The following is a 26,841-nucleotide window of genomic DNA, read 5'->3' as shown; positions in this document are numbered from 1 at the left end:
ATCGGGAGGAGATCCTGGAGCAGCCTCCATTTCACTGGGCGGAAGGGGAGGGACAAACTCAAAGGAAGCGGAGCAAGCAAGAGTGACTTGGGTGGGTGGGCAGAGTCAAGGCTGTGGGTTCGTTCAAAGGACGCAGGTCAGTTAAGCAGCCTTCGTAAGATGCCAAGGGAAGTGTTGGGGATCATGCAGCAGGACAGACCCAGACAAGCGTTCCACTGAGGTGAATGTGCTATTCTTTTTTAAGCCATATATGAACTGCCTACAGCCATATATAGCATCTCAGAGTCCAGCTCAAATTTGTTTTGGAAAGAACGCTTTTAATCTTCATGCTTGCAGGAGGTCTTTGCCAGCCTATTGGCCACTCCTGAAAATTCCCATAATGCTTAAGTTTGCTGCAAGCATCACACTAGTGAGAGACTTCTATGGTTCCAGGAGGAATTGATGCTTGCTCAAGGTCTCTTCTAAATTTCTCCCTGACTTTCTCTGCTTCTGCAGTGGAAAGTATCAGGCTCTCCTGAAAACTGGGAAACTACAGCAGTTGACCCGTGCAAACAGTTGTAGCGTGTAGACAGAAATGATGCAGTTTCACCTATGAAAAACTGGTGATGCCACAGGAACAAATAAACAATTTTTAAGAGAAAAAGCAAGGTGCGGTGGGGGCTACAAAAAGGTAGAATGAAAACCGGCACAGCTTCTTGGTCACGCAACACCATCTCTCAGGCCTTTCGAAGTACTGGTGGCCTTATTTTAGCTGCAGGGCCAGAGAGAAGGCAAAGAGTGATCATTTTGGAACACAAACCCAAATGCAGTTTCCCACACAGATCAGGAGTACAATCCAGAAGGAGGTAGGTGTGCCCTTGGGACTGCGATTCCTGCATTCCAGGGGGTTTGGTGAGATGATCCTTGGTGTGATGCTATGACCCAGCCATTCCCACCCGGATGAAACACAGTTTAGTTTAGTTTAGTTTCCCTAGGAAGCACTCGGCATTTCCCTTCGCCTTGGAAAGAAGAAAACTTCTCCACACTCTCTCTAGCAGCAAATTTAAGGGTCTCTACTCAACTACTGAGGGACGTGGGTGGCGCTGTGGGTTAAACCACGGAGCCTAGGACTTGCCGATCAGAAGGTCGGTGGTTCGAATCCCTGCAATGACGGGGTGAGCTCCCGTTGCTCGGTCCCTGCTCCTGCCAGCCTAGCAGTTTGAAAGCACATCAAAGTGCACATCATCCGGCGGGAAGGTAAATGGCATTTCCGTGCGCTGCTCTGGTTCGCCAGAAGCGGCTTAGTCCTGCTGGCCACGTGACCCGGAAGCTGTACGCTGGCTCCCTCGGCCAGTAAAGCGAGATGAGTGCGGCAAGCCCAGAGTCGGCCACAACTGGACCCACCAATGGTCAGGGGTCCCTTTACCTTTACCTTTTACTCACCTACTTGGATAAGGCAAGTAGTTGCGATGACTGTTTACTATCTCTAATACTGGAGGCTGCCCAGCTCTAAATGGCACTTGCTGGGAATCACAAGGGCGTTGCTGCTGCCCTCGGGTCCTGCTTGGGGTATCCTGCCCTGGACACCTGGATGGCACCATGAGAACAGGAGGGTGGACTAGATGGGCCCCCTCTGGCCTAATCCTGCAGCTGCAAGGCTCTTCCTGCGCATGGATCTGTGCAGGTAACCTTGTTTCTTAAGAGACTGTAGAAACTGAAGAGGGATTTTTGCTCTCTCCTCTGGCTGGAACTGCCACTAGGACCCATCCCTTGAATTTATGGGAAATTCTTCTAAGCAGCCTTTCCCACTGACTAACGTTGCTTGCGTAGCCCATCCCCTTGGCCATTTTAAGATCCCATGCCAGGAAAATGTATAGATAAATTTTCATTAAAAAGGTCTTCAGAGTAGCTTACGAAAACTAAACAAAATCCAGATAAAAAGACCGATATACATATGCCCGTGAATGAATGGAGAGCAACTAAAAATCCAACATCACAGCAACCAAGTCTCATCAGCAAAAGCAGGCCTGCTCTTCCTCACAGGCACACAGAATATCAGCAGAGGCAGCCTGTAAAAAGGAGTGTGCGGGTTTCGTGTGTGCTTGCCTGCCTGCCTGCCTGCCTGCCTGCGGATGGGCTGGCTTCTTTTGCCTTCCAAAAGTATTACATAACGGCACACACACTAGAGTCACGTCACTCCTGCTTTTCCTACAGAGTACCTCTTGCCCCGACAGTTCAGTGCTAAGACACTGTGGGGAAAGGGCAACCAAGGTAACCCCCAATCCCAGAACTAAGTAAAAGGTATTTGGGCTATTTGCTAATTTGACGAGAGAGGATGATGCGGAAACAAACAGGCTACTCCACATTAACAGGCCTTGATGAAGAGTGGAAACAGCCACGCTCACCCTCCCAGGGTCTAGTGGTTAGAGTGCAGTGGTTAGAGTGCTGGACCAGGACATGGGAGAGCAGGGTGGTTCAAATCCCCACTCAGCCGTGAAGTTCACTGGGTGACCTTGGGCCAGTCCCAGCCCCCCAGCCTATCCTAAACCACACAGTTACTGCCTGGGAGCCTCAGTTATGAGAGGGCTACTGCCCTAATGTTTTGCTTGCAGGCTTCCCATAAGCATCTGCTTGGCTGCTGCAAGAAAAGAAATCTGGACTGGATGAGCCTTTGGTCTGATCTAGCAGGCCTCATCGTATGCTTGTATCATGGCTCAAGTTGCTGCTGGAACCTGTACATGCTGAAACTGCTTGAGTCTTCCATATCCCTGAGGCTGCCTCTCTCACTCCATGCCACTGGGATAATGAAGACGGACCAGCAAGGCCATCCCTGTGACTCCACCTAGGCGTCAAGGCCACACAGCAAAGATCCCTCCCTTTGGAAGCTTGCCTGAGCTTCAGCATTTTCTAGGAGTGCTGAAAGATCCACACTGCATTGGCCAGCATTTAATTACACGGGTAAAGCAGGTGGGGATTAATTTTGGTGCATCCAAAATGCTTAGTATTTTAGTTGGGAATTTCACCTTGCCAGTTTTATTGCTGTGTTTCTAAAAGATGGCTATTGACCTGAGAATGGAGCATGTTAGAAAATGAGACACACAAGTCAACGCCCTTCTGGTTGGGCTGCACATGACCAGCTAGAAATTTAAAGCAGTAGTTCTCTTAACTCCGGGAGGCTCCTTCTGACAACGTGGGAAGTCTTGGTTTAAACACTGAAGGTTGGAAATTGCTCCATACACCAAGTCTGCCCAGGCCTGAGTTTTCAAAGCAGACGCGTCCCACTGATTTCTGACTTGACGAATGCGTTGCCCTGCAGAAGCTGCTGGACTTTGATTTCTGTCAGGGTCAGCGGCCACATGGCCAATGGTGTCGGGGTGGAGACAGGAGCTGCAGTCCAGCTACATATTTCCTACCCCTGGCCTGCAATTTCCTTACGCTTGTTTGCCACATAGGTGAGCAGTTCTCCTTCCAAGCTTACCTTCTTGTATTGTTTCTCAGCTTCACTTCCCTGTTCCGTAGCTCGGAAAGCCGTGTCCCCGGGAGAACCTGGGAAGAAAGAGGAAGGACTCTTCCACATCACGTGGCACATGTCACAAGAAGAACAAAGGCTCTTAATGCAAGTCTGTGCTTTCTCTCCCTGGTACACAAGAATCTGCCCCCCACATACACACATGGAGAGATCTAAAGCAGGCGTCAGCAAACTTTTTCAGCTGTGGGTCGGTCCACTGTCCCTCAGACCTTGTGGGGGGCTGGACTATATTGGGGGGGGATGAACAAATTCCTATGCCCCACAAAGAACCCAGAGATGCATTTTAAATGAAAGGACACATTCTAGTCATGTAGAAACATGCTGATTCCCGGACCATCTGTGGGCCGGATTTAGAAGGCGACTGGGCCAGATCCGGCCCCTGGGCCTTAGTTTGCCTACACATGATCTAAAGCAAGGCTTGCTTGTTTGCTGGGGGTAGCGAAAATGCAGTACAACAGAGAGAACAGAGAGGCCACTGCAGTCACCCTCAGCTATATTCACAGGAAGTATCTCTGCTGATGGAGCAGGAATTCACTGCCAGGCTAGTGTGAGGTGCTCAACATTCAGGAAGGCAGGCGGGTGGGGTGGGGGTGGGGGGGTGTCAGACATGCTCCTCACTGTGGAAGGGGAAGGGACCGCCAGTCTGTCAATGGGTGCAGCGAAAGGTTTTCCTTTATGCAAACAACTGAAAGTTTTAAAATAAAGGGTGCACATGAAGCACTGATCTTCTGCTCTCCCTCAGGAACTGTTTGCACAAGTTGAAAAACAGAACTATTATGAAAAGCAGCCATATTACCTAGCAGACCAGCTTCACGGCATTCTCAAATCATAAAACTTAAAAGTATCCCATTGTAACTGACGAAACGCCCTTCTACACTTGCCAGGTTTCCCCCCCTTTGCATTGCATTTAGCTTTTTTTAGATGGGGAGGAATGTTAAGGGGCAGGTAAAAAAAGTGCTTTTTACACACCTAATAACAGAAGTAGATCAGAAGCTCCTATGACTTCACTAATCAAATTGTAACCTGTGGAAAACCAGCAAAAAAGGGGAAATAAAAATTATAAACACAAACAAATGGCAAAGCAAATGTGAGACGTTTCCGTCTCAGACACTGCGAGGGCCAGACAGACAGAATGGCAAACTTACCAAACGTGGCAGGCCAACGGATACAGGCAGGTGGGTTGAGAATGATTCACAATGAAGTGAAAATTACAATAGACTTTTTTCTAAAAAAAGCTGAAAGCACATAGGAGGATCTCATCTACTTGTCATTAGTTTCCAAGTATGTCCCTGACATTCATCCCACTCTCTGGGCAAAGAGCAATCTGCTCAGGGAGGGCAAATACTGCTGAAAGGAGACAGAGAGAGGCCGCTGCCCGCTTCCTGGCAAGTTGTAGCCCCACAATGGCAGAAGCCTCCAAGTCCCTAAACCAAGAAGGTGCTGGTGACAGAGGCAGGGCCCTCTTAAGCATTAGCAAAGGCTCAGTACGATGGAAACGGCTGCTGCAGATGTGATAATCTGGGAGGAAGGAGGGAGGACTGCAGGGCCCTGAAAATGTCCAGCAGCCACCACTAAACCAGAGGAGCCCTTTGCCCATGCATGGCAATATGTTCAGATGCTCACGTTTGCATAAATGCCCAAACTGCCCAGGGGGGAGGAACTGGGCGCTGCAAAGCAAGCATTCAGGCCAACACTGTCTAAGTCACCAGAAAGGGCAGGCTTGTATAACTCAACCAGATGAAAAATTCCCTTACCAGGTGTGAGGAAACCCGACAGTGATCTGAGGCTCTCTCCAATCTTGTCGAAATCAGGCAGCAGCTTAGCGAGGTCTTCTGAATCAGGAAGAGCTTTTGTAAGTTTTTCTAGGAAAAGCAAAGGGAAAGTTAGCCCCCCTTGGGGTTGTTTTAGGTAAGAAGAACAGCCTGCCATCTCCCTAGCTGGGGAGTGGCTGGGGAAACCCGGCCAGATGGGCAGGCTATAAATATAAATTATTATTATTATTATTATTATTATTATTATTAAATTATTACTAGCTTTAACCTGGACAGTTATGTTCAGGATTTCTTAATGGCTATTTATATACTTTGGCAAGCTCTACTGCGGAAGATTTCTAAATGTGTTTCATAAATGAAACACCATACCTTCCCGATACACAGGAAGTCCTCTGAACACATACAGAAGTCAGAATCCTGTCAACATTTAATGGGGCCCAGTCAGCTTTGAGATATAACAATTCAGATGGAAGCACCTCACTATTTTTAACGTATCCTGTGCAACTCGTTTTATGAATGAGAAACTGCAGCTGAGAGATGGTGTTGGCTTCAGAGGTGCTACACTGTTGAACCCAGACCTCCTGGGACCCAAATATAAGAACCGTGCCAACAGAGCTGGAAGAATTATCTTGTTCCTGAAGGAGTTACAGACTTAGCCTGGCCCCTGAACCAGCAAGGATGGCCTTGTTTCCAAGCAGATGGCAGTGAATCAGAAATTTCTGTTCCTTATACTTCTTGTGCAAAACAGAAAACATGCTTATCAGTGACACAGTAGGCTGAAACCCCAGAACCCTGGGAGCGAGGTGTTAACGTCTGGGGAAACTCTGGTTTCCTGGCAAACTGCTTCAGAGCAGGAGGGCGGCAAGATCCTGGGGATTTATTGGAAAATAAGACCCCAAGGTGGTTATCACCAATGGAGGCTAAGGCCCCGAAAAGACTCAATATGGAGGCCAAATGGCCTAAATATTGGGAAATAATAGAAAAAGATGGAGACAATTGGAGGTTGCAGAGTTTGGAGAAATTAAAGGAGAAAGTGCGAGATTGGTTACATTACGCTCAGATTAAAGAAGCTTTTAAGTCAGATAATAAGTTAGGATTCCAGGTGGAAAAATCAAAGTTAGAAACAGAACTGTTAGAACCCAGCTCTAAGTTACTTTCAAGAATGTATAACTTGCTGCTAAAATGGAACACACAGGATGAAACAGTCAAATCAGCTATGATAAAATGGGCACAGGACATAGGGCACAACATTATGTTCGCGGACTGGGAAAAGTTATGGACCACAGGTTTGAGATTTACGGCATGTAATGCCTTGAAAGAAAACATTATGAAAATGATATATAGGTGGTACATAACTCCAGTCAAGCTTGCAAAGATATATCATGTGTCTGACAATAAATGTTGGAAGTGTAAAGAAGCTGAAGGAACATTCTTTCACCTCTGGTGGACTTGCCCTAGAGTGAAGGCTTTCTGGGAAATGATATATAATGAGCTGAAAAAGGTATTTAAGTATACCTTCCCTAAGAAACCAGAGGCCTTTCTTTTAGGCATTGTCGGCCAGAGTGTGCAAAAGAAGGATCGAACCTTTTTTATGTATGCTACAACAGCAGCAAGGATACTCATCGCCAAAAGCTGGAAAACTCAAGATTTGCCCACACTGGAAGAATGGCAGATGCAACTGATGGACTATATGGTACTGGCGGAGATGACTAGCAGAATCCGAGATCTGGGAGAAGAACTGGTGGAGGAGGAATGGAAGAAATTTAAGGACTATATACAAAAATATTGTAAATTGTATGAATGTTAAGAAAGATGCAAGATTAGCAATAGAATGGCTCCAACAAATTAGCTACAAGGAATACAAATCTAATTGTAATTGAAAGAAAAGACAAATTTTGGATAAATTGTTATAACTAAGTCTTCAAAAGAGTGATTTAAATTCTAAAATCTGAGATTTAATATTGGAAAAATATATTATATGAATTGAAACAAGTTAATAATTTGCTAGTAAAATTTATGAGTTTAGGATGCAGGAACAAGATGTGAGGAAGTCCAAAGATGAGAATGAAATGTGGATATTGGAAAATACTATGTTATTATGTATGTTTTTTATTGTGTAAACAAAAACTTAATAAATATTATTATATAAAAAAAAAAGATCCTGGGGAGACCAGCAGGAAGCTGGCTGCAAGCAACGAGCCATCAGGAAGAGGAGGAGGAGGTCTCTCAGGCTGGGAAGTATAAATTCTCCTGGGCCAGCACTGCAAACATTTTAAGGGAACCAGTTCTGTGCTACAGTTAAGGCAGGTCCAGCTCTGCTGCAAAGGCTGACTCCATGACTCTGATACCAGAGCCTAGGAAGCGTTTATAGCAATGTCGTCGTCGTCGTCTTCTTCTTCTTCTTCAGCAATCCCTCATAGCCGAGTAAGATTGTCTTCCATAAACACGGTTTTAACAATAAGTCCGTAAGTGACTGTGGAGGCCAATTCTGGATCCACACATCCTTCCACAGGGGGGACATTGGTTTCTGGGCGGGAGTTGATCACGGTGAGGGTTTGCCAAGTGTACCTTCCTCTTAGCACGTTTCTTCCTTATGTACTGAGTTTGAGTGTCTTCATGACACCTTTGGGAAAGGCTGTTCTCCAATTGGAGCACTCGCAGGCAAGTGTTTCCCAATTGTTGGTGTTTATACTACATTTTTAAAGATTTGCCTTGAGACAATGGTGCTGCTCCCAGTCCAGCAAGAAGGAGCCCACCTCCCATGCCAGGCCAAGGCTCCAAACCAAACAGTCATCTGGCATCTCAATCTGCTTTTGTTATGGCCTCCCCCCACCCTCAGCTGCACTCTTGAAAAGCCATCTGTGCTTTTGTACTATTTAACAATACACCACTTGATTGTTAAAAGCTCCCTCAAAGTGGTACACAAAAACAATATTTTTCTTAACTGGATGGGATTTCATTGTTTTACTGCTGGAGTATATCCTTTAGTATGAGCCACACAGAGATTTGGAGAGAGTAAAATAAATAATATCAGGGAATATTATGCAATAAAAACATTTTGATTTCTGAAATGCATTTTTTTAAAATCATCAGAAGAAAGGAATAATGCCTGTCCCTCTGTATAAACGATTATCAAAGTTCCGCAACAACTTGGCATTAGAGGAAAAATGAAAAGCTGACACCAACCGAAGTCAACGTATTCATCAAGTTCCCATATGAAGTCAGGAATGATCCACTTGTACTCGGTGAGATCAGGCACCATCTCCTTCCATTGGTCATATGTCTAAATGAGAAGTGAGAAAGACATCAATAAACTTTTGCATTAGCTACTACGATGACTAGAACAAAACTGCAAGTCTGCAGGGTACAAGACTATTCCTTCCTCCAGCCTTCTGACTGAATAACAGAATTGGAATGGGACCCTTGCGGTCATCTAGTCCAACCCCCTGCAATGCAGGAATCTCAACTGAAGCATCCCTGACAGAGGGCCACCCAACCTCTGCTTGAAAACCTCCAAGGAAGGTGAACCCACCACCTTCCAAGAGAGTCCATCCCAAACAGAATGTTCTTCCTAACGTTTAGTCAGAATACCCTGTCTTGTCATATGTATCCAAATCAATGGGTTGCATTTATGTTTTTAAAAAGTAATTCGTCAGCACCAGGTCCTTTTTCAAGTTGCCTTTTGAGTCTGGGAACTTCACATGCAAAATGGACAGGAGATGCCTTTGATCAGGACAAGGGCCAACGAAGAGCCCCAGGTGGGCGCTGATCTCGCAGCTCCACCTCTGCTTCGCTGACTGGCTTATCACTGAGCTCCATGTGATCAGTGCTTCTCCTCCTCTTCACCCAAGGCTGAGTAAGACCACCTGGCTGGCCCTGCCTTTCTCACGGTTGAAACTACAGCAGCCGCAGCAGCTGCCTAGAGGTTGCCAGCCTTTGGGTAGACATCCATCTGCTCCTTGTGAGAAGAAAACCAGTCAAACCAAGCTGTGCCTTTTTGCCCCTGGGGAGGAATCTCCTCCCCAGAGGGGTTCTTTCTGCTCAGCAGCTCTCCCCAATAATGTACTTTGCAAATTACTGTGTGTTTGAACTGCCTAATAATTGTAGATTGGAGTGTGTTTGCTTTACTGATAAGTTAATGTGCATAATACAACCATATTGTTTTACTAACAGAAATGCTAGATTTCCAGTGCTTTGGTACTGCTGTAACTATGAGCTGTGTTGCAGAAGAAACATAATACAGGCAGCTAGAATTCATAGGTGAAAGAGCCGTGACGGCACAGTGAGGCAGACGCACAAGTAGAATAGGACAGCTCATAGCCCTCAAAAGATCTTTGCCCTCCTGTAATTTGCAAATCATCTCATCAGCCACAATAACCACCTGGTGATAAGAACCATAATCGGCTTATCCAGCTGCTTTAATCCTGAGCTTTGTCTGTTTCAGGGAGTATAATTGGGAGAGAGAATAAAAAACTTCCTCCTTCCCAACTTCAACCTCTGCACATCTTTCATGATTCCACCACCATCAAAACCAAGTTGCTCCTTGCAGCTCATCTCAAACTAGGAGATGCCACTACAGCTTGGAGCAGGAGGCAAGAGTGGTTCTCCTTCCAGAAAGTAGCAGCAACACCCCAGAGGATTTCTCCACTTCTACCGATGCTTCACATGCAGGAAAGGGAAGAAAGGGTAAACTTAGGTCTCCAGCTGTTTCTGAACTACAATTTCCAACATCCCTGACCACTGCTAGCTAGAGATGATGGGAGTTGTAGTCCAAAAAACAGCTGGCAACCCAAGTTTGGGAAACACTGATCTAGAGGCCTGGGGCAAGGAGAACCCCAGGAAGAAAAAGGGGCTGGCATAAATTTGATGAGGGTTGGAGCAAAGGCTGGGGCTTTCCCACACTGAAAAGCAACCCTATTCCACTCACGGATCGGAAGGAATATCAGCTAGGAATTTGGTAACTCTTTCATTGTCCTTTTGCACCATTTGCATAAGACTTTGTTTGCAAGATGACAACCCACTTCCTAGATCAGGGCCAATCTTGGGGTTCCAACCTGGCCAAGGGTTCCACTGTTACTCAACCACAGGCAACTTCCCTTGACAGTCCAAGGGTTCTTGCACGGCTGTCAGCAACTGAGCCGAACTACTCAACTGCACCTGTGAAAAAGGCACTCCCTGAAGGCACTTTAATAAATCCTGCCAGAGTCTGTCACTAAGGTAGCTGATCTTACTTTCCATGAAGCAACCTCCTTGCCTTAGATCAACAACTGTCTACTGTCCATCCCCAAACCTTTAGTTCTTCAGACAATGAGTCTAGAGTCACTGTGCCAACACACCGTACGGATGGCACAGACCAGTCACTGCTCCAGAGCTAGGTACCTTTTTGGCTGTGTAGCCACCGCCCACAGCAGATCCTAAGACGAGATAGCGCAGCTTTAGAAGCCTGGAAGCCACTCTGGCTAGCCAAAAGGTCCTGTGGGGCTGGGATCCATGCTTTACAAGGAGGAGTTTGCTGCTGCGCAAGGGAAGGTGATTAAGAGCAGAGAACGGCTGCGCTGAGATCCGTAACGGCAGCCTTTGAAATCTGGAAAGAGGGTGGCGGGAATGATGAATACTCCGGGAAACGAGATGCAGTTTCTGCAGCGGCGACTTCCCTCTGACTCCATAGGTCCCATTTGCTAGGTGTTGACAGACAACGCTGAGGGAGAAGACAAAGAACTTATTTGCACGTCCAACGCTGTTCCAGCCTTAATCAAGATTCTAATCTCCCACCCGCAGAACTACCCAAAACAGACCCTGCACATCAGCATCCCATTCTCCTGAGCACCCCCCCCCCAGCTGTCCCTGAACCACCAGCTGCTGAGTCCCAAAAGGTAGCACAAGATTTTCAGTAGCGGGTTGCAAGGTGGGGGGGGGGGGTTGTATTGAGAACAGAGCAAAAGGCAAGGCTTGCTGCACCAACACATAACTACGTGGGATTGTGGAAATTGCTCTCTCTGCTGAGGGTCTCCTCTGCATCCTTGCATCCTCCACATGAGCACAGATCACAGGTTTCAGAGTCCTCACCCAAGTCTCTGTGAAATCCTGGGATCAGCAACTTATGTGTATGGAGAAGTACACAAGTGATCATCCTATGTTATCATCTACGTACATCGTGGTTAAGGTACAGTATCTAACCAATACTGAAACCTGTATTATAACACGGCAGTCCAATCGTTAGGTCCCAAGCAGTAAGGAATGAGGTAAGCCGCTGTGTGTAGCTGGCCGGACATGAGGAAAACACAGCCACATGCTTTTGCTGTTACAGGAACATCACAGCGAGATTAAAGTCTTTATAAAACTCCCGATTCAATGGCCACCGAAACACAGAAAGTTCCTTTCAATCATGCACTGGCTAAAAAAAAAAGATGTCACTGCAACTTGGGACCAGCTGCTTCCTTGCTGCAGAGGTGCGAGGAAAGCAGGCACTCCAATACTAGGAATAATAAATTATTATTATTACTACTATATAATATGTTTATATTATTATTATTATATAGACGGAAGGCACCCGCAGTTGTGCCTGGGAGGAACCCCCGGGGGCCTCTTCCAACTCCTCAATTCTATGGCTCTATCATGGTCATTCGTTAAATTTATATGCTGCCCTTCATCCAAAGACCACAGGGAGGTTTCCACAAAATGCATAACAGCAGCAAAAAACACCCTGCCTTCATATAGGACAGGCCTCGGCAAACTCTGGCCCTCTGGATGTTTGGGACTACAATTCCCATCACCCCTAGCTTACAGGTCCAGTGGTCAGGGATGATGGGAATTGTAGTCCCAAACATAGCTGTCAACCATCCCTTATTTGGCGGGAAACTCCCTTATCCCAGCACCGTGTCCCGCTGCTGTCCCTTATTGATGATGTCCCTTAAATTTCCCGGGTTTCATGCTCGCCTGGCTCGGGAGGGAAGCAGCGGCTTGGGGTCCTGTACCGTGAGGGAGAGCGCGCACATGAGCTGCCACGTCTCCATCTCTCCCTTTTCCCCCTCATCAGTTTTGTCTGCCCCTCTTCTTTGGTGGGAGTTGTAGACCCTTAGGATCATCTAGTCCAACCCCCTGCAAAACACAGTCAGTGGCAGCAAAAGCAGCACGGCTCCATCAGTGCCGGATTCCTGTATAAGCTAAGCCAAAATCCCTTATTTTGGCTGCTGATCCCTTAAATTTTCGAGGCTGCTGATCCCTTATTTTCAAATCTGTAAGTTGACAGCTATGATCCCAAACATCTGGAAGGCCGGAGTTTGCCTATGCCTGATATAGGAAGTGCATGCGGCCCGAGGGGCGGGGTATAAATGATAAAGTCCTTATTCCTATCCCTGATTCTCCATCATCATCATCATCATCATCCTAAATAGTAATTTATTATTTCTACCCCGCCCACCTGGCTGGGTTCCCCCAGCCTCTCTGGGCGGCTTGCACCAAATCTTGTGTTTTAATATTAATATTCCTCCGATATGGAAAGCTTCCCTCCCCCGGGCTGCGGGAGGCCCGGGGGGCGCATTCAGCCCCCTGAGGGGGAGGGAAGGAAGGAGGGGCGCGGGGAGCCATTCCACCCCCTCCAGCCCCCCCCCCCGCGGGGGAGGCCGGTGTCGGGGCCCCAAGGTCGCCGCCCGGCGGGGCGCTTCAGGGCGGCCTGAGGCCTCTGGCTCCCTCTCCTTCTCACCAGGCGGCGCGGGCGCTGCTCCTCCACATCCCGGCGTCTCTCCCTCCCTCTCGGCCCGCCAAGGGGCTCCCTCGCCCAGTGCGCCGCCCAAAACACGCCGCCGCCGCCGCCGCGCCACAAGGTTCCGCCGCCCGGAAGCGGAAGGGGCGGGCGGAGCGCTTTGAGGGAGACACCGCGCCGCCAAGGAGACTCCGCCCCTCACGCCGCGGGACATAGACTCACGAAGGACAGAGGGGCGACGCCGCGGACGGGAAGGGGCAGTGGCGGGGGCAAGGCGGAGAGGGCGGGGTAAGGATCACGTGGTTCTTGGTGCTCCTCCCCTGGCCGAGCCTCTCGCGGGATCCTCCTCCTCCTTGCAAGCCACGAGTTCGAGTCCCGCCCTCCGGAGCGAGGAGGAAACGGGCAGAAGAGAGGGGGAAATCATTAGAGTAGTAGTAGTAATAATAGTAATAATAATTTAATAAATAATAATAAAATAAAATAATATAATAATAGTAAATTATTTAATAACAATTTAATATAATAATATATATTATTAATATATTCACTGGTCCCATCACCTCCTGGCAAATAGAAGGGGAAGAAATGGAGGTAGTGAGAGATTTTACTTTCTTGGGCTCAATGATCACTGCAGATGGTGACAGCAGTCACGAAATTAAAAGACGCCTGCTTCTTGGGAGAAAAGCAATGACAAACCTAGACAGCATCTTAAAAAGCAGAGACATCACCTTGCTAACAAAGGACCAGAATAGTTAAAGCTATGGTTTTCCCAGTAGTGATGTATGGAAGTGAGAGCTGGACCATAAAGAAGGCTGATCGCCGAAGAATGGATGCTTTTGAATTCTGGTGCTGGAGGAGACTCTTGAGAGTCCCATGGACTGCAAGAAGATCCAACCTCTCCATTCTGAAGGAAATCAGCCCTGAGTGCTCACTGGAAGGACAGATCCTGAAGCTGAGGCTCCAAGACTTTGGCCTCCTCAGGAGAAGAGAAGACTCCCTGGAAAAGACCCTGATGTTGGGAAAGATGGAGGGCACAAGGAGAAGGGGATGACAGAGGACGAGATGGTGGGACAGTGTTCTCGAAGCTACCAGCATGAGTTTGACGAAACTGCGGGAGGCAGTGGAAGACAGGAGGGCCTGGCGTGCTCTGGTCCAGGGGGTCACGGAGAGTCGGAAACGACTAAACGACTAAACAACAACAAATAATAAATTATTATTATTATTATTGCTGTTGTTGTTAATCAGATTGTTTTTGTTTAAATTATTGTTATTATGGTGGGACACTATGACTTCTGTTGATCCGGACACTAGACTTTTGGGTGTTTTTTAAAAAAAATATTTTTATTGAACAATTTTAGCAAACAAATTATCACTCAATTACATTCCCCCCTTTTTCTCCCCCCTCTCCCCCCCCCCAGGACTTCCCTCAGCTCCCCTCCCTGGATTCTTTGCACATATTATCCTCTGCATATTGCAAAATTGTACATATCGTTGCCTTAGCTATCATATATTCAACTGATAACTTTGTGGATGTTTATTCAAAACCTGCCAAGGAGTCCAAATCATTTTGTTGTCTTTTTGGATAATTTGTAAAAAGGTCCCATTCTTCCTTGATGTCACGGTTGTCCTTATGACACAGTTTGTATGTCAACTTAGCCAATTCCACATAGCTCATCAGTTTTTCTTGCCACTGTTCTTTCATTGGGATTTCCTCATTCTTCCATCCTTGTGCTAACAAGACTCTTGCCGCTGTTGTAGCATACATAAATAGATTCTTTGGTTTTTGGGGCAGGTCTTGTCCTACAATCTCTAACAAAAATGCTTCAGGTTTCTTTACAAATGTCATCTAAATTTTTTTTTAATCAATTCATTATATATCAATTCCCATTTTTTTAAAACTTCTCTACATTCCCACCCCATATGATAAAAAGTACCTTCTTTTTCCTTACATTTCCATCATATGTTTGACCCTGTTTTATACATTTTGGCCGGACACTGGACTTCTGTTGATGCAGCCTAGAAGAGCATTGCTTTCCTTGCTCCTGCATCACGCTGCTGACATGTTCAGCTTGGGGTCCCCCAAGACCCCTAAATCTTCTTCATATGTACTTCTAGTAACCCAAGTGTCCCCCATTTTATACAGTCATATCTCGGGTTTAATGTGCTTCAGGTTGAGCGCTTTCAGGTTGTGCTCTGTAGCAACCCGGAAGTAATGGAGCGCGTTACTTCTGGGTTTCGCCGCTCGCCAGTGGCGTAGCGTGGGTTGTCAGCACCCGGGGCAAGGCAAGTAATTTGCGCCCCCTAACCCCTAACCTGCCGCCGCTGCCAGCTTCTTCTTGCTGCTGCCTGGTCTGGTCTGGTGTGGTTCTCTCCCGAGCTCAGCGCTGGGCGGCCGCTGCACTGTCCCTCCCCCAGATAGTCTCTCAGTGAGAGAGAGTGAGTGAGCCAGGTAGGGGCAGAGAGCTGCGAGTGCGAGCGCCCCCCCCAGATGTTGCACCCGGTGCGGCCGGCCCCCCCTGCACCCCCCACGTTACGCCACTGCCGCTCACGCATGCTCAGACGGTCAAAATGACGTCATGGCCATGCGCGGAAGCAGCGAAATGTGGCACGCCCAGAGGCGCTGTCGTGTCTTACGTTCCATTCAGGATGCGAACGGGGCACCGGAACAGATCCCATTTGCCTCCCGAGGTCCCACTGTATTTGTGCTTCTGGTTCTTCCTGCCTAAGTGCAGAACCTGACATTTGTCCCTATTGATTTATACAAATTATGAAGCACAGCACACAAAAGGGAAGTGCCTTCAGCATATAGTATGGTCTGGCTTGCAAAATCCATCATTCACACACACACATGAATACATTTATATATATATGTATAATCACTATAGGGATGCGGGTGGCACAGTGGGTTAAACCACAGAGCCTAGGACTTGCCGATCAGAAGGTCGGCGGTTCGAATCCCCGCGACGGGGTGAGCTCCCATTGTTCGGTCCCAACCTAGTAGTTCGAAAGCATGTCAAAGTGCAAGCAGATAAATAGGTACCGCTCCGGCGGGAAGGTAAACGGCATTTCCATGCGCTGATCTGGTTCGCCAGAAGCGGCTTAGTCATGCTGGCCCCATGACCCAGAAGCTATACGCCTGCTCCCTCGGCCTGTGAAGCGAGATGAGCGCCGCAACCCCAGAGTCGGCCACAACTGGACCTAATGGTCAGGGGTCCCTTTACCTTTACCTTTATAATCACCACCTGATTCCTGTAACAAAGAAAGTAAAGAAACCTTGACCAAAGAGCTGCAATCGTAGGAAACCAGTGTATTATTGTGCTCAAATCCTGCTTGTGAGTTTCCCACAACTGGCATCTGGTTGGCCAGTCTGAGAAGTGGATGCTAGACGGAACACAGCTCCTTTGGCCTAATCCTGCAGGTTCTTCTTATGTTCTCAAGCAGACTCCGAGTGCGAGAACAACTCTCCTCTCCTGTGGATTCCAGGTAATGGGATTCAGAAGCATCGCTGCCCCAACTGTGGAGGCAGAGCAGAGCCATCAGGGTCCAGAGCTGCAGACGTCTCTCTCCTCCATGAATTTGTCTCATCCTCTTTTAAAGCCATCCAAGTTGGTGACCAGTCCTGCCTCCTGTGGCAAGGAGTTCCACCGTTTAACTCTGCATGTGTGAAGGAGTGAATCTTCCACCGTTCGACTTCATGGGATGCCCATGAGCTCTACTGTTAGGTGAGATGGAGGAAAAGGTTTCTCTGTCCCCTTTCTCTGTGCCAGGAACCATCGCATTAACTTCTCTTCCTCTCCTGCTCCCTTTTCCGTCTCCTTTCGCCCCGCTGAGGAGGTGGGTCTCTCCTTCGGTCGCTGAGCCCTGCCAAAGTTTGGCAGCAAATGGCAAAGTTCATTTGTACAGAGAGAGAGACGGCGATCAATCAAGACCTGCTTTTCTGCTTCTGACAAACACGCTGCCCGGCTCAGAGAAATCCCATAATCTTTCCTGGCGAAGCACTCCCCTTTTTTGGCCTGTCCCCAGCAGAAGAATGCAGCCAGGCTCCGTCTCCCCACCTCCAGCGCTCTCTCTGAACGGGCCAAGGATCTTCCGGCAGCGGATGTCAGAGCAGGACGGGCCAGGAGGGCCAGGTGGATCCTACTTGGAGCCATGGGGCGGAGCTGTCTGTCTGGAGGAAGGTGTGTCCCTAGCAAGCTTCCTTGGCATATAAGGGGTGACCCATCCCAGGTGTCCTGGCAAGCCTTGCAGCAGCGACAGTGACCCTGGAGAGAGTCCGGGGAATACTTGGAGGCCTCAGGAGACCAATGCAGGCAGCTTCCCATGGGGAGGAAACATGGAGGGAACCACCAGGCTTTGCTCAATGAGGGAGAAGAGGCTGAAATGGTGAGTCCCAGACCCTAAAAATGCAGGCGGGTTGGATGTGTTGCAGCGGGTTGGGCTAGATGACCCTCAGGGTTCCCACCCAACTCTGCCATTCTATGAGTCCCCCTCTAACAGAAGCGAGCAGGGAGCCAATGGGAGCTTGGATACGGAAAGGGGAAAGCTGCCTTTTGCCAGCTGTTTTTGTTGATAAGTGTTTCCTTCTGCTGTGGTGGGTAGAACTTGAACCCAGGACTTCAAGTTACAGGAAAGGAGATTTCTGACAGTAAGAGCCGTTTGACAGGGGAGGAAGGCGATGGACTCTCAGAGGAAGTTGCTGAATTAGTCGGGACAATTTCTTTGCAAGGCAGTGGCCTTAGCTGACCTCCTGGATGTCCCCATCAGAATATCCAAAGAATGAGCCAGCTTGCAAGATCTAGGACTGAAGGAGGGGGCCTCCAGGCCAAGGGATGGGCCTCCACCCCCTCACCTGTCTGCTAGGTGGGAGAATAAGATCCAGAGAGTTGTGAGTGAGCTGAGCTGGGAGCAGGAGACAGAGACTCGCTTGCTCTGTGTTGGACCCAAAGCTGGGACTACATCCTATGCTCGGGTTGTATCTGCGTGCGGATAAACCCAGATATCCTAAAAGCACCGCGGGGTCTTTCGTTCCAAGGAAACTGAACCCAGGTAAAGTGCCTTGACCCCTGGATTATCTCTCGGCTCAGAAAAATGGGTGGTGCAGAACATGATGTTAAATATGTGGAACACATTCTGCTTAAAGCTTTCCCCATGGAGGATCCTGAACCAAATGGAAACCCTTGTGGGAATACTAAGTTTCTAACTTTGCAGCAGTCCTGCGTTAGCTCTGTTCAGCTTCCCGTGGGCAGCTCCCAAGACAGCGCCTGCTGCCCATTCCTGGCCGTATCCTGTCTTGTGCAGCAGCAGCAGCAGTCCCTTTGAAGGGTTAATTTCTTCAGATCTCTTTCAACACAATAATTATTGCCCAGAGGGATTATGGCTGCGGTCCTGGACAAATCTGCCTGTGGGCAGGAATCCACGCTGAAATCAGACGGATAGCTGTCTGTCATGGATTCTCCAGTTGGATGTTTCCTGCATTGCTGGGGGTTGGACTAGATGGCCCCTGAGGGTCCCTACCAACTCTACAATTCTCCTGTACAAACCTCTGGGTTGCATCCTCTCCTAGGAGGCTGGTCACATGAGCCTTGCGTTTCCGTGGACTATGCTAGACCTGACACTAAGAGCCTCCTTAGAAACAAAGTCTGTTTTGAAAAATGGAAGGAGCAGGAGCGGAGGTCCCGATTCTCCTCAGGGCTGCTGTGCTTGCAAAGAGGCGCTCTAAGCCTTTCGTCCCCAACTGACTCCGGAGTGAGTCACTGCAAGAGACTAAACCAGCAGGACTCACCCTGTTCCTCCAAAGCGGTAACATCAAGTAATGTTGTGAGTCGTCCATCCTCATCTCTGGCAACCGCAGGGACACCCGCTGCTGCTGCTGCTCCTGTTGAGCTGCTTCCACCGATTTGGGGGGGAAAGTCGCCTTTCCAACAACAGTGAAAAACAGACCGTAAAAGGAAGCGGAAAGAAGATGAACAGCAATGGAGAACATCGGAGTCAAAGGATCAAAGGCTAGATAGCAAAAGTTTAAAAGGCTATGGAGAGCAAAAAAGTCTGCGCCTGCCCCCCAATGGAAAAGTAGGCGATTGATGGTGGTGGTGGGAGCTCTCTTCAAGAGACCCTCCCTGGTTTCCACCTGCCTCTGCTTTCCACCTGTCCCTGCGGGGGCTTCATGACTACAGAGAGAGGGGAGAGAGTGGGAGCCGCTAGGCTTTGCTTGCAAAATGCTGGCGGACAAGCGCTGCTTCTTTAAACGCCAGCCCTGCAGTGTCCCTTTGGGGCAGGGAGAGGGAGCCGGGCTCAGCTGCTGACTTGGCACAGGCAGAAGAAAATGGCAGAGACCCCGTTTCCTGCTTAGCGCTGGGTTCCAGCTTTGTGCAGCGCCCCAGAAGTTCCCCAAGACCAGCTAGTTGCTCAGGGATCAGGGCCGTCTTACCCATAGGTGCTTTGGGGTGTGGGGCACCCAGGCGCTGGGCTCTCAGGGGCACCAGGCCAAGAGTCCAGGGCCTGAGAGTTGAGTCCGGGGAAGTACCTGTCTGTCGGTCGGAGCGCCGGGGTGGGCTCTTCTGCTGCGGGCAGCTCTGCGCTGTGAGTTCGGGGGCGACCGACCCAGCAAGATGCTGAGGCGACTGGCCAGCTATGCCCTCCTGCACGCATGGGACAGGGCAACCTGGGAGGGGGCACCAGGCGGATCTTCTTCAGACAGCCCTGCCAGTGCTCTAGAAGCAGTGCCAAGCCCTGGCCTTACCTGCATGGCACCATGTGAGGCAGGTGGGCATGGCTTGCCCCCAAACAGTCTCGCAGGCCCATTGGGTAAGAGGCTGGCAGGCCGAGATGGGCGAGAGGTTACACCATCGTTTCCAAGTGCTCTGAAAATGCCAGGACTGTCACGAAAACCCTCAAGCCACCACAGCTCCTCACTGTGCCACGCAGAGTCCTGAATTCTGGGTGGGTCAGATATAGAATCTCCCATGTGTTTAGGATCTCCCATGTGTTTATTTATGTGCTGTGTGGAGAAGTACTCCCAGTGCCTGTTTTCCTCTTCCCTCCTGATTCCTTTTTCCTCTTGTGTCATGTCTGTTAGATTGTGAGCAGGGACTGACATATTTTAGGGTGTGCCAATAAACTCCAGGTGCTTTGTAATTAATGACGGTGGTAGCATAAACTGAATTTAATAATGAAAAGAGAGATTTTAAAGTGGTGCAGAAGAGCCGATGGGAAAGCCTTTTGGGAGTCTCTTGTGAGAACTGCAGCTCTTGCCATGCCGGCCCCCCGAGGATTGACCAGATGTCAATACAGCCCTTGGCCTTTAAAACCTTGGCCACCCCCACCCCCACCCCCACCCCGGTGTCTGCTGCAGTTTCAGACGTGGCTCATTTCATGGGCTGAACTCCCACTTGGTTTTCCTTGAAGACATGCCATCGAGGTCTCTGGCGAACCCGCAAGTCCTGCAACTACAGCAGGCAGCCGTTCTGCCAACTCATCGACCGCAGAGTTTCGTGCAAAAACTGGATTAAAAATGTTTATGGTTTTTGGGTAGTTGTTTCTTTCTGGGTTTGGTATTACTCAGCAGTCTGTGGCATGTGCTTAGCCCACAAGCTGTGAGCCAAAGGAATGATGCAGATTACGCAACTGTTTCCTTTTGGTCGTTTTAATCATCTTTGTGGCCGGACGGAGAGCCGGCCAAGTGAAGGACGGGTGTCGCTCTGCTGCGGCTGGAGGGCGGCAGGATTGTGGCAGGTGGGGAAGGAGGGGCAGAAAGAGTATCTGCCATGCAGAGTATCGCCTTCACGCTGTCATTGGCCTCTGCCTCTCAAAAACTCCGTCACTTGCCAAGTCATAAGGAGATACTGGGCCTGGATTTGCAGTTTTTCTGTGGTTCCCGTCTCAACTTTTTGTGGTGGTGGTGGGGGAGACAGATACAGTGCTCCTTTGTGCTACACATAGTGAAACTCTGGAACTCCCTCCCACTAGAAGCAGTGATGGACATCAGCCTGGGTATCTTATGAACAAAAGAGGTTTACAGACTGCCTCAAGGCAAATCTTAAAAAATGTAGTATAAGCATGGACAACTGGGAAACACTGGCCAGTGAGCACTCCAGTTGGAGAACAGCCTTGACCAAAGGTGTCCTGGGCTTTGAAGACACTCGATCTCAGACGCAAGGGAGAAACGTGCTAAGAGGAAGGCACGCTTGGCAAATCCACACCGTGATCGACTCCCGTCCAAAAACCTATGTCCCCACTGTGGAAGGACGTGTGGATCCAGAACTGGCCTCCACAGTCACTTACGGACTCATTGTTAAGAACGTGTTTATGGAAGACAATCTGACTCAGCTACGAGGGATCACCAAAGAGAAGAGAGAAGAGGATTAGGCACATTCGTGGCTGTTGAAGGCTACTAGCCAGGAGGGCTTTGCTGTGCCTCCACAGAGAGAGGCCACCAGCTGGGATAAGAGGATTGGACCAAATCGTGGAGGAGGAGGAGAGGGCCAGGGATGCTTCTGAATGCCAGTGGCTGGAAACTGCCCAAAGAGAGGGCTGCTCTTGTGCCCGGATCCTGCTTGTGCTTCTTCCATTGGGCCATCAGGTCAGCCACTGTGAGAACAGGATGCTGGCCAGGATGGGGCGCTGGCCTGATCCAGCCGGCTTCTCTTATGCTCTTCTGTTCCATGTCCCAAGCTGCTTCTGGGGCAGGATGGTCTCTCACCCTCCTTCACGCCAAGAGGTCTGAAAGACACCTGCTCAAAGAAGCAGATTCATGCAGATTCCATGCATTTTTCATTTGACCCGGGGAACGCAGGAAGGGTGCCTTCCTCCGATTGTGATTGACATATGCAAATGGTTACAACGCAGTTAGGAAAATAGGGGTGCAGCTCTACGTGGAGAAGCCATCAGGAACTGAACCTGGATCCTTCTGCATGCCAGACAGACGCTCTCCCTCTTATCTGCCTGCTGTTTCCTGTTAATTTCCAAAACTCCCTTCTTAGTATTGTCAGGTGTCAGGTGCTGGTTGCTCGTGAGTAACCAGGCAGGACTGCAACCTGTCTTTTACAAGTTTTATTGTGCAAACTATTTACAGTGCAGATCTACAAAGTTCATGTCCGTCTCAGTCACTTGCAGAATCCGGGAGTGGCCCCTTCCGGCTTCTCCCCCAACATAGGAACTTCGGCACCCCAAGTCTCCTCCTCCCCTCCTAGTGTTTCACCCCTCTGCGCAAGCTGGGCGACGGAAGAGGCGTGCATCCCTCCTGGCCAGCCCGGCGAGGTGAGGCGCTGGGGTCTCAGCAGCATCCTCAAGTCCTTTCCTCGTTCGGCTGGCCCCTTCCCTCTCTTCTCCACTTTCCCCACCGCTGGAAGAGGAACTAGTCCTCAGGAGTTTCGGAGGCTCTCTGTATCCCAACGGCCCCCCTGCCTCCCTCCCCTGTTCCGATGGCAGTCCCCTGACATCAGGGGTGCCCAGGAAAACATGGTGGGGTTGTGTATAAAATCACTCACATGCACACATGGTCAATGAACAGAAATCAGAGAGGAGCTCGTGTCATTTTCCGGAGGTGTAGCCTACAGAATCCCTAGGGCTTGGGGTTGGTTACAATTTCAAATTGAATATGAACCTGGGAGGGGAGGGGCAGCACCTACCCAGGACCAAAATGTCGAGGTTGGTAGATTAAATGTGAAATGGAATCATGGGATGGCAGAGTTGGAAAATGGCCCAAGGGGGGGCATCTAGTTCAGCCCCCAGGAATCACAAACACCGAGGCTCCCTGCAATCTCTCCTTAGGCCTGGGGACAGCAAACGTTTTCAGCAGGGGGGCGGTCCACTGTTCCTCGGACCTTGTGGGGGGCCGGAATATATTTCGGAAGGGAAAAAAAATGAACGAATTCCTATGCCCCACAAATAACCCAGAGATGCATTTGAAATAAAAGGGCACATTCTACTCATGTAAAAACACACTGATTCCCAGACCGTCCACAGGCCAGATTTAGAGGCAATTGGGCTGGATCTGGCCCCTGGGCCTTAGTTTGCCTGCCCATGCCGTAGGCTTTTCGCTCAGGAGCTTGTAGGTGGAGATGTGGGGCGAAGGTGCTTTGAACGCCCAAAACAAAGATAGCAGCCGCTATCAGAATCCCAAATCGGACTGGAAATTCCATCCCCAAAGCTTCTCATCTTTCTGCAAAACGTCCCAGCCTCTGGCATCTATGCACACCTTGTGCCTTTGATCCCTTTGGCCTGCACATCTCAGTATTCTTGAAGATGGCCTCTCCAGACCTGGGGAATGCATGCTCCAGCCTCGGAGGGTGTGGGCTGTTCTTAGATTAGCATCTCAGAGGCAGAGAGCGCAATGCAGCCAGATGAGTTTTGGGTGGGCAGAGATTCAGGAAAGGGGCTGATTCACAAAAGCTGGTGAAATAGACTCGGAGTTGAGTGTGAATTTCATGCTCTATATTCAGCTCATAGTGGTGAGGAGGAATGGAAGTTCCCCCGAAATGTCTGCTTTATATACTTTATTTACACAATGGGCCCCACGTGATTGGCTAATTCTGGAATTCTCCTGTAGGCCAATCAGGTTGCAGATTCCCTTCCACCTGGAGCTGGATTGGGTGGCTCCTGTGGACCAATCAGACTGCTGCATTCTGGATCCTATTGTTCTAGGGCCAATCAGACTTGCATTCTGGATCCTATTGTTCTAGGACCAATCAGACTGCTGCATTCTGGATCCTATTGTTCTAGGGCCAATCAGACTTGCATTCTGGATCCTATTGTTCTAGGACCAATCAGACTGCTGCATTCTGGATCCTATGGTTCTAGGACCAATCAGACAGCTGGATTTTGGATCCTATTCAACGCAGTACATAACAGAGGGTGTGGGCTGTTTTTAGATTAGCATCTCGGAGGCAGAGAGCTCAATGCAGCCAGCTGAGTTTTGGCTGGGCAGAGATTCCGGAAAGGGGCTGATTCACGAAAGGTGGGGAGAGGATGTTTCTTGACCTACAATACTTCCCATGCCCTTTCATCTGCAGGAGATGTTTGGCTACAAAACCAAAGTCTGCCGGAGGGCCCTGTGCCTGGTTGGGTACGTCCTGTCCTGCGGGGGCCTCCTTCTCCTCTTCTACTGGAAGCCCGAGTGGGACGTGTGGGCCAACTGCGTGCCCTGCGACTTGGAAGAGGCCGACGTTGTCCTGCTCTGCACCACAGTAGGAGGAGATTTTGTTCTGGAAATGTTGGTAGTGGGAAGTTGGAAAACCCAAGGGTCTTGGCCAGGGGTTCTTGAACTATTTGAATCCAAACCCCATTTTTAATGGCTAAATCAGACCTCAGAGGCTGTGTAGGCACCATAAATTCCAAGCACACGGGTCTCCTCAAATAATCCTGGGAACTCCAGTTTCCCTCTAGTGGAGCTACAGTTCCCAGCACCCTTAGAATCATAGAATTGTAGAGTTGGATGGCACCACAAGGACCACCTAGTCCAGTCTTTCTCAACCTGTGGCTCCCCAGATGTTGTTGGACTACAACTCCCATCACCCCTAGCTAGCAAGGCCAGAGCTCAGGGATGATGGGAGGTGTAGTCCAACAACAGCTGGGGACCCACAGGTTGAGAACCGCTGATAGTCCAACCCCTGGCAATGCAAGGATGTCAGCTATAGCATCCCTGACCGTTGGCCACCCAACCTCCAAGGAAGGAGAGTCCACCGCCTTCCAAGGAAGACTGTTCCACAGCCCAGCAGCTCTTACTGTCAGAAAGGTTCTTCTGAATGTTGAGTTGGCATCTCCTATCTCGTAACTCGAAGCCATGGGTTCGAGTCCTACCCTCCGGAGCAGGAGAACACAAACTTGTTCCCTCCTCCGTGGGACAGCCCTTCAGGTGTCTGATGATGGCTCCCGTACGTCCTCTCAGTCTCCTCTTCTCCAGCTCCTTCAACCGTTCCTCATCAGGCTCAGCTTCCAGACCCTTGTTGGTCCTGGTCCCCCTTCTCTGCAGACCTTCCAGCTTGTCCATATCTTTCTTAAATTGCGGCGTCCAGAACCGGACACAGGACTCCAGGTGGGGTCTGGCCAAGGGAGGAGAGGGTTCTTAAATGCAGGATTCTTTACCTGTCTCGTGCGTAAGAGGCCCTGTAAGCATCTAGGCCCAGGGAGTTTGCTCCAAAGGGGTAGAGAGTAAAGTCAGGCGGAAATCTGACTTGCCTGACCAGTGGAATAACCTCAAGGGGATTTGCCACAAGAGGCGCCAGTCTCACCCCAGTAAGTGGTTAGATGCGAGCCTGTGGCAAGGCAGGGCAGGATCCTGCCTCTTTGATCCACCCAGGTCCTCCTCATTACCTGTGCTGTGGTTCCAGGACTCATCATCATTTGGGCTTCTGCTCACGTTTCTCCAGGACGAATTTCACGTCTACACCCGGAAGAAGGTGGTTTGGCTCTCTGTGTCCGCCCTCGGCTGCCTTGACCCCGCGCACCCGCTCCTTGCTGATGAAGGCTCTCTCCTGAACAAAGTCATCGCGAGGCCGGAGTTGAAAGTAAGGGGGAACCCGGAACTGAGGGGCAGGATGGTGGCGTCACATGGGGCCCCAATTATGACTCCTTGATTTCATTTATGAATCACCTCCTGGGAAGCATCTCAAAGCAATTTCACAATACAATAAAAGAGCAGATACAACAATAACACCCCCCCAGTGGTTTAGTTTAATTACGCATATTTCTCACTCTATAAGATGCACCAGACCACAAGACGCACCTAGTTTTTGGAGGAGGAAAACAAGAAAAAAATATTCTGAATCTCGAAGCTAGAACAGCAAGAGGGATCGCTGCGCAGTGAAAGCAGCAATCCCTCTTGCTGTTCTGGCTTCTGGGATAGCTGCGCAGCCTGCATTCGCTCCATAAGACGCACACACATTTCCACTTACTTTTTAGGAAGGAAAAAGTGAGTCTTATAGAGCAAAAAATACGGTAATTCAACAAGCTGATGAGCTTGATCTGGCGATAGCTGCTTCTCAAAGTCTGAGGGTTATTTACACCTCCGGTGCCCCCTTGCCTCTAACCGGGTCTTTGGTTGACCTGATGGAGATCCTAGACCCTTTTAAAATGTGGCTCTTTTGGGGGATGTGTGTTATTGGGTTAGTGTTCTTATTCTGATTTGATATATTGTGATCTTTTCTGTGAACTGTCCTGAGACCTCCGGGTATGGGTCAGTATATTATTATTATTATTATTATTATTATTATTATTATTATTATTATTATTATTATTATTAATGGGCCCCCTAGGGAATCCTGCTGCCTCTGGGGGGTGCTCTACCAAGTGGTACAGCCCTAGGTTTGCTATATTTCAAAAAGTGAAAATCCGGAGACAAAAGTTGTTGAGCTTTGCCCTGGACATTCCAGCAATTTCTGCCCGGATGCTGTTTCCCACAGCCGAATCCCGACTCTGTCATATGGCAACCCTCTACAGTCCCGCTCCTGCAACCTGCTTGGCTCCTCCCCTCCCCTCAGCTCCGCCCACCAGAGGCTCCTCCCACTCTCTCTGCTCTAGCCCCACCCATAGAAGCCTCCTCCCCTCATCCTGGGTAGCCAGGTGAGCCTCTGAATTATCCCAGGAGATGCCATGCGCTTCCCAGAGGGGTCTGACTGTGGCTGAGAACGCAACTCCCGCATGAGAGCTGTGCTTGGTGTTTCTGCTGCCCTGCCAATTTTTCTCATAAAATTAACTCAATCACTTAACATCTTTCTTTCTTTTAGTTTTAACTTTAAACACATTATTTTCTAACATCACATAATTAAATCCTAAGCCTATCTGATATTTGCAAGTTTTTCCAATTAAATTATCTTAGCGTATTTAAGTAAATAGTCTTTGAATTTCATCCATTCCTCCTGGTA

The 26,841-nt window shown here is 49.2% G+C and overlaps 2 protein-coding genes across 9 annotated transcripts in view; one reads left to right on the top strand and one right to left on the bottom strand.

Moving 5' to 3' along the window:
* The window catches only part of OPA1 (OPA1 mitochondrial dynamin like GTPase), a 56,386-nt gene extending 43,178 nt beyond the window's left edge, over positions 1–13,208 (bottom strand). Inside the window, exons 1-6 of one of the 4 annotated variants that reach the window (XM_083739279.1) lie at positions 12,983–13,174; positions 10,660–10,978; positions 8,467–8,563; positions 5,263–5,370; positions 4,478–4,531; positions 3,458–3,525 (exon numbers count right to left, since the gene is read on the bottom strand). In XM_083739279.1, the coding sequence (XP_083595405.1) occupies positions 3,458–3,525; positions 4,478–4,531; positions 5,263–5,370; positions 8,467–8,563; positions 10,660–10,978; positions 12,983–13,011 (675 nt within the window). In that variant the 5' untranslated portion in view covers positions 13,012–13,174. Of the gene's footprint in view, positions 1–3,457; positions 3,526–4,477; positions 4,532–5,262; positions 5,371–8,466; positions 8,564–10,659; positions 10,979–12,982 lie in introns of all 4 variants that reach the window. The other 3 variants (XM_083739277.1, XM_083739278.1, XM_083739280.1) reach the window with 3 other exon arrangements.
* A 3,007-nt stretch (positions 13,209–16,215) lies between these two features.
* Positions 16,216–26,841, top strand: part of LOC310844742 (putative cation-transporting ATPase 13A4) — a 56,358-nt gene continuing 45,732 nt past the window's right edge. For 3 of the 5 annotated variants that reach the window (XM_083739239.1, XM_083739237.1, XM_083739235.1), the window contains exons 1-3: positions 16,219–17,365; positions 23,992–24,165; positions 25,348–25,485. In XM_083739239.1, the coding sequence (XP_083595365.1) occupies positions 17,303–17,365; positions 23,992–24,165; positions 25,348–25,485 (375 nt within the window). In that variant the 5' untranslated portion in view covers positions 16,219–17,302. Of the gene's footprint in view, positions 17,366–18,005; positions 18,029–23,991; positions 24,166–25,347; positions 25,486–26,841 lie in introns of those variants that run through there. The other 2 variants (XM_083739238.1, XM_083739236.1) reach the window with 2 other exon arrangements.

This window comes from Podarcis gaigeae (assembly GCF_964106915.1).
Source record: "Podarcis gaigeae genome assembly, chromosome: 5".
Classification (NCBI taxonomy): domain Eukaryota; kingdom Metazoa; phylum Chordata; class Lepidosauria; order Squamata; family Lacertidae; genus Podarcis; species Podarcis gaigeae.
Note: the sequence above shows the minus strand (reverse complement) of the source record. Positions and strands in the feature narration are given on the sequence as shown.